The sequence below is a fragment of the Leptidea sinapis genome, chromosome 3 (genome assembly GCF_905404315.1).
Source record: "Leptidea sinapis chromosome 3, ilLepSina1.1, whole genome shotgun sequence".
NCBI classification, from domain to species: Eukaryota; Metazoa; Arthropoda; class Insecta; order Lepidoptera; family Pieridae; genus Leptidea; species Leptidea sinapis.
The window spans coordinates 6,465,459-6,480,325 of NC_066267.1; the positions used below are offsets into that span (position 1 = coordinate 6,465,459).

Genomic DNA, 14,867 nt, shown 5'->3' on the forward strand with positions numbered 1-14,867 from the left:
TGTTTGAAAGCTGGCGCTTCCCGTGTGGTCCCATTGCTATGGTCCAGATCTGGCAATGGCATCCATGAAAGTCTTAAATTTTCTATACATACGTATAGCAAAGTGGATGATAAATTTACGAATAACTCAATATCACGCCAACCGATTTCGATGATTCTTTTTTATTGGAAAGTATATACTTCAAAGGTAGTTTGGTGAGAGTTTGGTTGGGTTATGATTATGGAATCTATGACAAAGTAACGGAACTCTTCAATTCTTAGGATACTCGGTTGAATCTATTTAAGCTATTAGGATACTTAAGTCACCTACCGTAACGTAGTTATGGTCAACTAATTGTCGTAGTCGAATATGATTATCGATGATATCAATGGAACTCCTTAATGACTTACAGTAAGGGTGCGATCTGTGGCAGAATTTTTGTCTGTAATCAAATTGCTATTTAAAAGATTGATTGCAGCATTGCAAAATCTAGTATATCTTTACATATTTAGACAAAGTGTTAGTTAGTGTGCTTCAAATTTCATTAATAATTCACTAAAAATCATAAAATAAAAAACAATTATCAAAAAAACAACTGACTTCAAAACACTAACCCAAAACAATAGATATAATATGCACTAAAAAGTATAAAAATAATTGCGTATTTTTATACAATTTAATTAATTAATCTAATTCTAGTTACGTTATTATTGTTATTTTTGGAATCGGTGTCCTACCGCCGCGACCCGCTCTCGCCTCTCGTCTCCTCACGACTCAAGCACATCTCACCTATATATGTAGTTACAAACCTATCTTGGATGACACCGACTCCAAAAATTACAATAATCGTATCTAGAATTAGATTAATTAATTAGATTGTCTTAAATACTCAATTATTTTTATACTTTTTAGTGCATATTATATCTATTGTTTTGGATTAGCGTTTTTGAAGTCGGTTGTTTTTTGTTAATTTATTTTAAATAAAATATCGTTATAATAAAATGTATTTTTAATAGCCTGAGGACTATTACTATGCTACTTAAGATATTTACTTTATTAAATTTCTGAATGGTCTTGTAAATAATCACTTTATTTATCGCCTCTCATTCGGTTAATTGACTTTATAATCTCTGATACAAATACTTTGATTAATGTGAAATCAATTCAGTGTTATCAAATAATTCTTGATTGCACGGTCGTACAGTTTTTTATCTGGTAAGAATGAATTGATCCTTATTTTATTATTTATATATTATACATTATAAATTTATTGAAATTTTAAAATAGAGGTGTGTGACAGACAGGTTATTGTGTTACTTGTTTAAGACTAAATCCTTTTTATAGGATTATGATAGACAACAAAATGTGGAGGGGGATGGAAAGCGGTCTCTGGATCAATCGTTAAATGGAGCCCCCACAGGGTCTTATTTTAGAACCTTTTCTATTCTTCATTTATATTGATGATATCACTAAAAATAAGTATCGAATTGTGTTGATTGCTGATGATACATCACTCATGTTTAAAATACAACGTTGTTTATCTAATTTCGATGATTTTTAGCAATGTTTTAACTAAACTTGTACATTCGTTTGTAGCTAATAAATTAATAATGAATGGTAAAAAACAAAGTGCATTAAATTCACTTTACCAAAAAGTTAAAAATTGTCGATAATGTACAGCAAAAAATAAGAAATAAAATATAGTTAGTACCGCTGCAATTTATTGAAATAACTTTAGTTTGGAAACTCCACAAGACAACTTAACGATCAGATTAAGTTCAGCCGCACACGCAGTAAAAAGATTCGTTCCCCAAAAGACATTGAAACTGCAAGATTGGACTATTTTGTTACTTTCACAGCATTATATCGTATGGTATACTTTAATGGGGTAATGCTGCTGATATTTATTATATTTTTGTGCTGCAGAAGAGGGCTGTTGGCGCAATTTATAGTATGGGTTCAAGAGAGCCGCTTAGATTTAAATTAAAGGATTTTAAATTTATCTATAATGTAATATATTTATATAAATCTATTTCCAAAAGTAATATTAAAGACACAAGTTAATCCTATAAACAAAAATAAATATCAAGGCCCAGTTCGAGGCAAAGTAAATCCGATAAGTATTTTATCGGCAATTGCTTTAGATTTTATAATAAGCTTCCTGAAAACATAATGGAAAAGGCTCAACAACTTAAAAGCCTTTAATAAGGCTTAATAAAAATTAAATACAATATTATTAAAATTGAAAGAATAGAATAGAATAGAATTCTTCTAAAATTGAAAGGATTATTAATTAAAGATAAGAAAGCTTGTGTATGAATTGCCCCAAAGGATTTGAACTTCAAATTACTAAAAATAAAAATATAATATTAATTATGAGTTATATGCAAATTTAAACAAAATGATGAAATTGTAAGTACAAGTTAGTACATATCTAGTGTATCTATAAATTGTAAGTACATATCTAGTGAAAATTGTATAATATAATGTACATGAACATTATTTTTTGGTTCGTCACGCTCCCTTTAATGCCATGCTTGTGACGCCATGGGGCGGGTCGTTCCCTTCCCTAGGTCTTCGCCGTAACTACGGTTACTATAAAAATTAAAAATGTTTATTTATTTATGAAAGAATCCGAAACGAATACCCAAATATAAAGCAATGATAATGTGTCATAGAATTGTTTTATTTTCCAACACAATTGTTTTATTTTACAGTAGCGATTTGGTTTGTTTAATGTTTTATTAAACAAAACAAGACATTGGGTGTCTAAATATCATTTTAATTAACTAAATAAAAACAAATAATTAACGTCAAATACTTTTTTTAGGAACAAGATGAGGTTCATAGTAGTTTTCGCTCTGGCCGTATTTAGTATCGCATCGGGAGTTCCTGTGACAACAAAACATGTAGAAGAAATACTCATGACCAGCTGTAAGTAAACTTTAATAATTACATAGTAAGTACAGATTAATGTTAAGGGCCTGTTTCACAATGTACAAGTACTGTAGCGAATTATCATAGGCTAATTAATATATTGGGAGCCACATAAAAGTTCCGTGTTACACTGACTGCATTCATTTCACAACATTTATAAAAAAAACATATACTTGCAATTTATATCAGAAAGTAAATTATAATAAATTAATAACAGGTAATAGTGGCAAATTTTTTAATAGGCAACCTATCGCTAATACACTTGCTAATACTTAGCTAAGGTTAATTTAAAATTAGTTTTATCAAAAAACATATACACTATCGAATATTTATTGGAAACTTTTCAAATGTTACTATTTAACATTAACAGTTAAAGATATCACGTCATCTAAAAATTGTCAATCGGTGCAACACATTCTTTACTAAACCGGTTCTTTAACATGTTTGTTATTGCTAAAGATGTTGATGCAACCCCGCTTTATTGATTGTCAAAAATTACTACATATTCAATATTTAAAATCACAACAGGAATATAGCCAACTAATTGTATTTATTGTAGTTTGAAATATCAAAGTAATGGCTAGATGGGACGGTTTTACGATATGCTATTTCATATTGCAGCTCACGATTTAAGGAATAGATTCCTTGGGGATATTTTGAGGAATGTTCTGGAAGCAGTAAGGGATATTATGAAAAATGGATCTGGTAGTATACCAGTACTAGACCCACTACAAATAGAGTCGCTGAGAGTTGATGAGGATCTGATTGGCATTCCAGGGTAAGCACGTTGTTCCGAAATGGTCTGCAGAAAGTTGAGAATTGTTTAAAATTTAGTTTGTTTTTTGCTATCGGCCGTATTATTCTTCCTTTTCATTTTGAATAAAATTGACGTGTCATCAGCGAATAAAAGTATATCAGTGACACTCTCTCTACAATAAATGTAAGATCGTAAATATAGGCTAAGAAGACGAACGGGCCAAAGATTGGACCCTGCGGCACGCCTTTATCTACATCGGACCAGTATGAAATATCTGCAAACTTTTTATGACTTTCTAAGTAAGGAGTTTCTTGTGAATCTTCTGGTACAAGAGAATATGGACGGTCTTAACGAAACTAAGTTTGAATGTTATTTGTTTTCAGGGTGTACATTACACTTGGAGGCATGAATGTTGAAAATCTAAGCACCTTTGTAGTAGATACAATGGATGTTCACCTTGAATCTCTTTTGGCTCAACGATACAGAATAGAGTTCGAAGGGTATATCCCAGAAGTCAACGCTAACGCAAGTAACTATAAATATTTCTCATTATAAAAACACTTTAGTCTCTACTTCCTTCCAGGAAAAACAGTAGTATATTAACCATTCAGATGGGTCGCGTTCAAACATAGCGTGGTTCTCAAGACCTTTTTGTAGGCGTCTTTCAAAATAAAACGAATTTATTTCTGCGTGCTATCAAGAAAAGTTCTGACTTCTTAATCAGCAAAAAGGCATGGCGTACGATATCTCCTCTTCAATGAAAATTTCAGTTTTAATAAATATCTACAAAATTTTGAATTTGGAATCTTTTATTCTTATATATTTTTTATATTCCTTTAATGTTTCAGTGATAGCATTACATTATCCAATTTCAGTGATGGTTTGGTGGGGTGTTAGCTATCAAAGAATGACATTCTTGAGAGCCATATTTTTGTGCAAAGGATTAAAAAAAATCGGCACACGTGCTTGAACAAAATACTTGTAAGATACTTGAGCAGGCGGTAAAGCATCTTAACAACACCATGTTACTGGAACATTAATAGACCTTTAACCACCAGGGTTAAAGGTCTATTAATGTCATACAGATCGGTCCACACAGATGTGTTTGGGAACGCTTCTTACCTTACCAGAGCTAAAGACAGGTCGTTATTGTCTAGGAACTAATAAGCGGTTTTAAATTTTAAGTTTTACTATCTTGTCTAGAATTTATTTCTTTAAGCACTATCATTATCTATGCGCTCACACAGATTGCCAGAATTTTATACCTCTTATCAGAATTACGTCTTTAGCTTTATCAATTAGTTTAGTGGTATCAGATATTTTTCTGTTTAAAATATTTTTTATTGCTATAAAACGAATCCTCCATATTATTATGTTATTGCTTGCTATGAAATTATTATTTTTATATGAAAAGATTAATTTAAGGTGTCTTAACAGGTTGAACCGTTCACTCTCACCACAGAGCTCCGGTTCGATCCCCGCCCACCACGTACCGATGTGTTTTTCGGTTTTCGAATTCATATGTACGTTTATTCGAAGCTTTAAAAAGACGCCAAAGCTCTTGTGATTCCTCTGGTGTTACAAGAGAGCTGGGCGGCGGTGATCATTAACCATCAGGTCACTTGGATGATCGTTTGTTCTTCTTTTCCAAAAAAAAGTGTGAAAACGATTGTCTCCATACAGTATTTTTAGTTTAGTTTTGTTTACAAATTAAATTTGTGTTATTAGTCCCAGAAGTGAGGGTTATACTTTAAAATACACTTACACTTTAAAATAAATAGCATATTGCTTAGATTTTATAGTTCCACAAATAAAACTGAAAACAAAATTTATGAATGTTGCGGGACTCAAACCCGTGATCTCTCGCGTTCGACATATCGTTTATACTTTATAAAATTTTGTATGCTTTGTTCAACTCTCAGGTTGGGGCTTCATCTACGGGATCTACTTTACAGTTGATAACCTGCTCAACCCAAATATTTGCTAATCAGCAAATTGTTGTTATTAAAGTGAAAACCCTCCCGCATTGTTCATAAAATTTTGTTTTCAGTTTTATATTGTGTAATTGATTCCAGAAGTTAGGGTATCACTTTAAAAAAAATAACAAATTGTTAAGATTTTATAATTTATCAAATAGCCTTAGTAAATTTGAAATTTGAATTTAATGAATCTTAATTTAAATTATTCTGAATTGTTTTTAGATAGGTACAGTATGGATGTCAATATTAATAATATGGCGATTAAAGGAAACGGCGGTATGAAGTGAGTATCTTGTACGAAGTAAATTAATAATATTTTTTTTTCAATGAATTAACGAAATAATTCTCATGTCTGTGAATTTCAAACAAATTCGCTAACATCGATGTCCACTGTTGTATCAAACAATATAATATTATGTGGACTATAGAGAATAATTGTACTAGGTTATATTTTTAACCGACTTCAAAAAAGGAGGGGGTTCTCAATTAGTCGGTACGTTTTTTTTATTTGTTACCTCAGAACTTTCGACTGGATGAACCGATTTTTATAATTCTTCTTCAGCATTAGATTAATTAATTAGATTGTATTATGTAAATACGCAATTATATTTTTTTATTTTTAGTGCATATTATACGTATTGTTTTGGATTTAGTTTTTTTTTTTAAATATGGATCTTGATGATGACGGACGTTACGTTAAAGACTTCAGATAGATTAAACAAATACTATTAATACTTCTTGAAAATGGCTTAAACCATTTTGATAATATTTATATACAAGGCTTTTAAAAATGCTATTATATCTAGGAAGTCGAGGGAGTCCTACGCCAAAGATGTGGCTTTCATAAAATGTGATTAGTTAGAAAATTATAAGGAATAATATTATAATTAAAAATAAGATAATAATTAAATAATTTTGATTTTAATTTTAATAACGTTTAAGTAATTATGTATAGAATGTTATGAATAAATTAAATAAGAAACAATTAATTCATGTAAAATAAACCATAAAAGTAGGAAATAATGTAGATAAAATATTTTACTCTCCATAGCTTATTGATAAAATCACAAATACTTATAAATTATCTTATTGTTTAATATAAATTGTGGCAGAATAAAGGCTATTTTATCGTATTTTTATGTGTCACTATAGCTGTCTCTTTTGTTACTTTACATTGCTAATTAATTAAGATTAATGAAAGAAAACTTTGTTAGCTATCATTTTTATGACCTCATTCGTGGCATTTACTTTCAAGGAAGAATTGTTTTTTATTTTTTTTATGAAAATAAGAGACGAGACAAGGAGGACGTTCAGCTGATGGTAATTGATACGCCCTGCCCCTTACAATGCAGTGCCGCTCAGGATTCTTGAAAAACCCAAAAATTCTGAGTGGAACTACATTGTGTTCGTCACCTTGAGACATAAGATGTCAATTCTCCATTGTCCAGTAATTTCACTAGCTACGGTGCCCTTCAGACCGAAACACAGTAATGTTAACACATTACTGCTTCACGGCAGAAATAGGCGCCGTTGTGGTACTCATAATCTAACCGACATCCTGTGCAAAGGAGCCTCCCACTGGTATTGTCTGAAGAATTCAAATTAATTATTAGTAATAATTTCAGGTCAATCACTAATTCGATATGTTTTACACCTTTCTGTCTTATTGGCTGACGCGCAGAGATTTTGCATTAGTAAAAAGTATCATATAGCTTCTTTCTTCTCTGTTCTTGATGGGGTAGAAATATACATATCTCTACAATAACATATAATTTTACTTTTCGACCTGTCTATTCCAGATTGAAGGTAACGCAACCGAAACTCAAGGGAACACTGGTTGTTTCATTATCAATGAATAATGGAATTTATTTAACAATTCGTGACTGCACTCTAGCTTTCAGTTTGGATACTTTTGAGGTAAGGACCAACTATTTCTGAAAAAAAAAAACAATAACATTTAAAATGTATGGTATAGTAACAAAATAAAACAAAAGACACTGGTTTCGTGCTGATGAAACGAAAAGGAAAACAGGTAATACAAGAAAAATAGTTTTATAAATAGTAGCTGGCAACGGTGGCTCTATCGTCTCTCTTCTTCGCGTGCCTTTCTGACTAGCGGAGCTGTCTTTCGCGAGGCGAAATAGTTCTGCCGCACTCGCGATTCCTGTTCACTCACGGATGTTCCGCAGCCAAGACTTTTTTCTGAGACCTCTTCTTTCGGCAACTTTTCCCATCATTATGAGTTGTAGGAGTTCATACCTCTCGTGCCTGATTAGACACCCGAGCCCCAAAATATGGGACTTTCCTCATTTTGATGGTTTGCATGAGTTCTAAGAGGTATCGGTTCAGGAAAACTGTAGCTGGAAAAAGTGGCTGTGTGAGGCAAGAAATTTCTCGATAGACATTTCTCTATGCAACGCCAAAGACTCAAGCTGATCAGAGATGACATGATTGTCGATGATTCGAGAAGGTCTTCGTTATCACTGTCAAAGGGAAGAAACCGGCAAGAAACTGGCAATCGCTGATGAGCTGGTGTTTCTTTAGGTATCTCAAGAACTGGCGGTTGCCAATTAACTTCATAACTTTGGAGAAATTGGGGCGGTAATGTCTGAAATTAATACAAATACTAAAACAGTGATCGAACAGTTATAAGAAGAGTTAACAGAGAAAATAATCTTAAATGGCATCAAAATAATAATATTAATATATAATAAAAATACAAGAAATTATATTACCAACTCGATATTACATTTTTCTTATATTGGTAATGCATTATTTACTTAAAATCAACTTAGTTTCTATTTCCACAGGCGCAAATTTTAATTTGATTATTAGAATAAATTTATAAACGACATGTTTACCTATAGGCATAAAAATGATTTTTGAGCATTAAAGTTTTACTTTAACTGGACTAGCTTATGTCATATTTAAAACATACGTGTGCACTGTATTTTTGAACAATTACAATAATTACTTACATACTATTAGTACACATATTAATAAACTTTGCGGAAATAAATACTGTGATGTTGTTATTAAAAACAATATTTATGTACAGACTATAAATTCTGTTCAATATTTACTTAGATACTTAAAAAGGATTGTGTGGTTTTAAGAAACCACGGTTAAAGTGAAACTAACAAATTGAACACTATTATTTATAATAATAATAATAATAATATTGACACACTTTTTACACAAATTATCTTGCCCCAAGTTAAGCATATATAGCCTGTGTTATGGGTTACAAGACAACGATATATTTAATACTATATACTTACTTAAACATACATAAATTCATATAAACATACATATCAACATACATAAATACATTTAAACATCCATGACTCGGAAACAAACATATATAAACATATTTGGTTTTTGCTCGTTGATCAGTTTTTTGGAGTCACTAGCTGTGTGTGTCGTTGTTTACAAAAAGCAAATAAAAGTTTCACTTTATTAAATAACAACATTTACTTTAAGCACTGAAAAACAACATTTGTATTAAACACTGACAAAAACAAACAAAATAGCGTGGAGCACTGGCACAAATGAGTAATAGTCTATATACTACACGGTCAGCTGCTGCGAACTATAGGCACGGCCTACCGTCACGCGACATGCAACACACAGCCGAAAAAGTTTGAGACGATGTAATAAAAGTTTCACTTTGAAAATAAAAACATAATACATGTTTTAAAAACATAAGTCCATAATTCAAATATTTTTAAATAGGATGTAACATCACTTATTGAAAGTCAAAAACAGCTACCACCCATTCCAAAATGAATGCCTCAGACCTGAGAAGAATGGGCGCAACGAACTCAGCGGGCTTTTTTTTTTCATGGAATAAATATGTTAACAAAGTCATATTGTACAATTTAACTTATTATTTAATAGCCTGAGGGCGGTCACTCCATTCCCAATCTGTGGTATCATCAAGAAAGTCATTTATATTATAGTAACCTTTACCACACAAATGTTTTTTAACAATTCTTTTGAATAACGTAATACTTTTGTTTTGAACATTTTCTGGGATCTTGTTGTAAAAGCATATACATCGCCCCACAAAAGACTTACTAACTCGACTTAGCCGAGCAGTAGGCATCATCAGTTTATGTCTGTTCCTGGTGTTTACATTGTGGTGATGAAAATTTCTGGCAAATTCACTTATGTGCTTATTCAATAAATTACTTATTCAATAAAATTCATTTCCCTGTGAAGTGTTAAAGTAATTGATCTTAATTGGCATTTCTTTTGTTAGGCTGAATTAAAAGCTCGATTTTACAGTTTCAAAAGACCGCCGAAGTATTTCATGTTAATTTCGCTTGTAGAATGAATTAACGAGCTAAAGTTATTCTATGAGGATTGTATTTTTAGAGGTGTGAAGTTCCAAGTAAACTTTACTCAAATTATCAAAAAGAATTATAAAGAAAGATTCAAACTAGTTAAAAAATGGTGAATTTATAATTTTTCAGCCGGAAATAACTGGATTGTTCGAGAACGCCGTATCCAGTCAGTTGGTATCATCATTCTTGAAGTCACTTGTGCCAGAACTGATGGTGGCGTATGAGGTAATTTGTAAAACTATTTCTATTCAGTTATCGGTTTTTCCTTTAAATACTAGACAATTAAATAACAATGTTATGTAATGAAAGTATTAATTACGTATTCTTTCTTCACAAATCATTAAATAATTTAAATTCAATGATTTTTCTGGAATGATGTAATTTTTGGAGATTATACGGAGTTGAAACCATGAAAATAACAACATAAATTAAATACAGTTCCTCTGATATGCCATGCGTTCCGGGCGTCCGCAGAAGCCACCTGTTGTTTTGGCGCCAAACCCGGCGCGGCCACTTGAGACGGGTTATACAGTTTATGTTACGGGTTGCTAGATAAACAAGCTTGGTTATTGTAAACAAAAACGTGACGTTGTACGAGAAATTGACTATTTTGCTCAACACGTCAAAATAAAAATATTGCAATTTAAATTTAACTGCTGGTCGATCTCCTAGACGATCGGTTTGCGCTGCCATGCAGGCATATGCAGACGTATTCTGGCCATCTTGACCAGATCGTCAGTCCATTTTGTGGGGTACCTACTAACACTGCATCGTCCGTTACATGGTCGCCATTCGATGACTTTTCTGCCCCACTGGATATATGTTCATTGAGCTATGTGCCCTGTCCACTGCCACTTCAGTTTCGCAATCGCTCGGGCTTTGTCGGTCCTCGACATTCTCCTACGGATCTCCTCATTTCTGATTCAATCTCACATTGAAATTCAGAGCATAGCCTTCCCCATTACACTCTGAGTGACAATAAGCTTTCTCATAGGGCCCATAGTTAGCGACCACGCCTGCGTACCACATCACCGGCAACACACACTGATTGATATTAAATTTGGTATAAAATACATGCCATCTATTGACCGGATGAGTGAGTGAGATGATTGAAAGGATAACTTCCTTTTTGTGTCTTCTACTTTAATATCCTATGATAAAAACATGTTCTTTAGATGATCACTTGTTTTCAGAATGACATCAATCAATTCCTGAGTGAAGCGGTATTGACGTATGGCAACATGTTCCTCCAGGACTTTGACCTTGGCAGTCTACTGAACCCTTGAACTTTTAAGAACCAATTATAATTTTCTTATCAAAATATTCTTTTAAATATAACAATTACTTAGAGAAATTTACTTTATTTATGCTGTAATGTTAAACCCTGGTTGGAAGGGTGTGGGTGACGGTATAGAGGTAGTTGAGACATTCTAACAGAACTCTCATAAGGGCCGAACCCTTATGTCAGATTGTATGTATATACACTATCCCCCTAATTCATAATGGTCCGCTAACTTCAAACAGCCGCTTAGGAGTGTTTTTTCTCATTCTGACTTAGGTCAATACAAGAAGACAGAGTGAGAATTAGCAATGCTTTAAGTTAGCAGACTATTATGAATAAGGGGGTATGTATACCACTAGTTACTTATTACTCAAAAATAGTCACATCATCAGTAAGTATTTTACATTTTATAAATTTCGTTTCGTTTAAAATTTTCAATGCGTATGTTACAAAATTTTAAAGATGCCATTGAGTGTCAAGATGCCACGCACACAAGCATCTAATAGTTGACGTAATAAAAAAGCTGTTGTTCTTAGGTATCTAGATGGAGTATAGCGAGGACCAATCCTTAATTTAAGAGTGGAAAATAAGAGATCTATTACATAGTAAACCTTTTAATTTAGTACAGCCTAAAATTATGGATAATGCACTATCAATGATGAGTTATTTTTGGATTAGTTATTGACACTGTTTTTTTTTTCAAAAATGTGTAAGTAAAAGTATCTATACATTCTCTCTGGTAATGTGAAATGACTAAAAAGCTTTATTGGTTAATTTTAAAATAATGGCCAATGATATTCTATAACCAATGGACATATCATTCGCAGTCTGATAGCTGAAAGGCAAAAGTGTGCGTAAAGACAATGTAAGCACACTTTTCTTCTTAGTCGTGTGTCAACTGTGTGTCAATCACCAAGTCTAATTGTGCTATAAAAAAGTGCCTAAATAATACGTTCACGGCGCACAAAAAAGATGGTGTGACTTGTCATCGGTAAGTTTATTTTATTCGTATAAAATGAGTTGGCAAAAAGCGTTAATAATTTAGTAAATCGAATATTTTTTTTTCATTAAATATGGTACAATTATTGTCAAGTATTCTCATCCCTTTCCCGCTTGTCAGAATGAGATAGAAAAAAGGACGCGACAAGCATACAGTCAGAAATGAAAACTATAGAGTTGCACTTTTTAATATTTATTTTTTAAGGGCCCAGGGATCAATCATTAGCCATATTGTATTTTGTGTGTGGAAAAGTCATTGTCTATAGAGTTGCTTTTTTTAAAGGCCCTTAGAACAATTAGGCCCGTGTCGATAAATTTTGAAACCAAAAAAAATTACAGTAGGATGAAACCCATTGGTAAAGGACGAGAATATAACAAAAATTAAGGGAAAAATAAATTACGGGCGATCTGAGGTCGGGAAGTGGAAAAGGGGGGGTGATTTAGGGTAAAAAACGGTTTATCTCGATTTCCGGTATAATATTTTATATTTCCGATATAAATAAAAAACCAAAAACTTGGTTTTTTGAATTTTTCACCTAAATTTTGAGGTTATGTGAAAAAAGTGTAATTACAAAACTTGTAGATCTCTATATTACCTACAACTTTGCCAATTAACTTTTTGCCATAGGACTTGTAGTTTTGCCGGAAATCGAGATAAACCGTTTTTTACCCTTAAACACCCCCCCTTTTCCACTTCCCGACCTCAGATCGCCCGTAATTTATTTTTCCCTTAATTTTTGTTATATTTTCGTCCTTTTCCAATGTGTTTCATCCTACTATTATTTTGTTTCACTTTTTATCATTTTCAAAGGCTTCGGCACTGGTCTAAATATTGTATTTTGTGCACAGAAAGTCATTGCCAGTGAACGGCATACAAGAACGTGAAAAATTACAAACTAGTGCTATTTACACGGTATCACAGACATATCGTAACCTAGCGATAATTGATACGTCTTTTTTTCATAGCAAATTTGTAAGAGCTAATCTTTTTCAGCTTTTTCATACACGAGATAGTGAAAGAGAATTGATCCCAGTTGGTAGCAAGAGAGAGATGTGAAGAATATTACAAACTAAATAAGTCGAGTGGCAATTGCTTCAATTATTTCCTCGAAGCTGATTTACTCGTATATTTAACCTCTGAAGGACTTAAGCGTTTGAAAGTTCATACCTACTAAAAAAGTATGATAAAACTTTTCTTATACTAAAAGTAATGAAATCTCTTTCGAATTTCAATATATTTAGTTAAATTGATGCACACACACAAAAGTCCAAACTAGCCATATTTATAATTTGACAAAAGCTGCCATTCAAAAATAAGTTGATAACCGCTTACATAAGATATGCCAAAAAGATACCCTGGAAAAAATATTTAAGTCTAAAAGACTAATTTTAGCAAAATATTAAATTTATTTCAGGGAACTCGACATTTTCTAACGCTTACGTCATTACATAAGAGAATTGGTTTTGAAACGGAGAACACTTTTAATTTATATATTGTAATTTTAGGCTCTATCAGTTCGATTGGTTCATGCTAAAACATAATGAAATATTGTTTATTTATATTATTTTAACTCTGACATCATAATGGCATTTGATTGGGTTTATTAAATACCTTGATTTCTGAAATATAATAATAGATTGATCAACTATAAACCCTAAATTCCCATCATGTAATCCATACACACATCTGCTGCACAATGGTGTAACATAAAATACATGAGCTACTCAATCAGCGCCCTCTGTGGAAATTTACATAAAGTTTTATAAAAGTGTTTGAACGGTTTGTGTTAGAAAAGCTTATGGGCTTACACGACTTAACCACAATCACTAGATGAAGCTCAAATACACTAACCAATATCCAAGTAATATAAAAATAATATTTTTAAGCGGGTATCTCTTTCAAATGATTTAATTCGGATTTGTTATTTGAACTATTGTGAAAACAAAAGCTTACACTATTCGGTTGGGTCGAGTTAGTAAGTCTTTTGTTGGGCGATGTATATGCTTCTACAATATGATCCCAAAAAATGTACAAAACAAATGTGTTACGAAATTTAAAAGAATTGTTAAAAAAAGTTTGTGTGGGAAAGGTTATTATAGACATAATGACACCACGGACTGGGAATGAAGCGAACACCCTCAGGCTCTTTAATTATAAATGTTTATTGCACGATATTACATTGTTATCCATATTTTATATTAAAAAAAAAGCCCGCTGAGTTTCTTGCGCCCATTCTTCTCAGGTCTGAGGCAGTCTCTTTTGAATGGGTGGTAGATTTTGACGTTCAATAAGTAATTTTAAATCCTATTTTGAATAAAATATTTGAATTTGAATTTGAATTTGAACACTGAAATGTTTAGAAAATGAAAAACGGCTTAATGTAGAAAGTTGCTAATACTTTTATTGTTTTTGGAAGTAATCTCCGTTCCTCTCTACACATCGTCGCATTCGATGGAACCACTGAGAAAAGCAGTGGGCCCATTCTTCTTTAGGGGGGTAGGGGAAATGACCTTTCCGACCAAAGAATGAGGCAATCATCTTTTTTCCTTGACTTCTTCCTTTCTTTACCTTAGTTGGCCGATCC

At 32.3% G+C, this 14,867-nt stretch overlaps 1 protein-coding gene across 1 annotated transcript; it reads left to right on the forward strand.

Annotated features, from left to right (window-relative positions):
- The first annotated feature begins 1,080 nt into the window (after window positions 1-1,080).
- On the forward strand, window positions 1,081-11,322 carry LOC126979468 (uncharacterized). The gene is made up of 8 exons (XM_050828792.1): window positions 1,081-1,194; window positions 2,810-2,913; window positions 3,538-3,694; window positions 4,057-4,202; window positions 5,875-5,935; window positions 7,452-7,569; window positions 10,131-10,226; window positions 11,195-11,322. Exons 2-8 carry the CDS (start codon window positions 2,817-2,819, stop codon window positions 11,285-11,287), a joined length of 768 nt encoding a protein of 255 aa, XP_050684749.1. The 5' UTR covers window positions 1,081-1,194; window positions 2,810-2,816; the 3' UTR covers window positions 11,288-11,322.
- The last annotated feature ends 3,545 nt before the right edge of the window (window positions 11,323-14,867 follow it).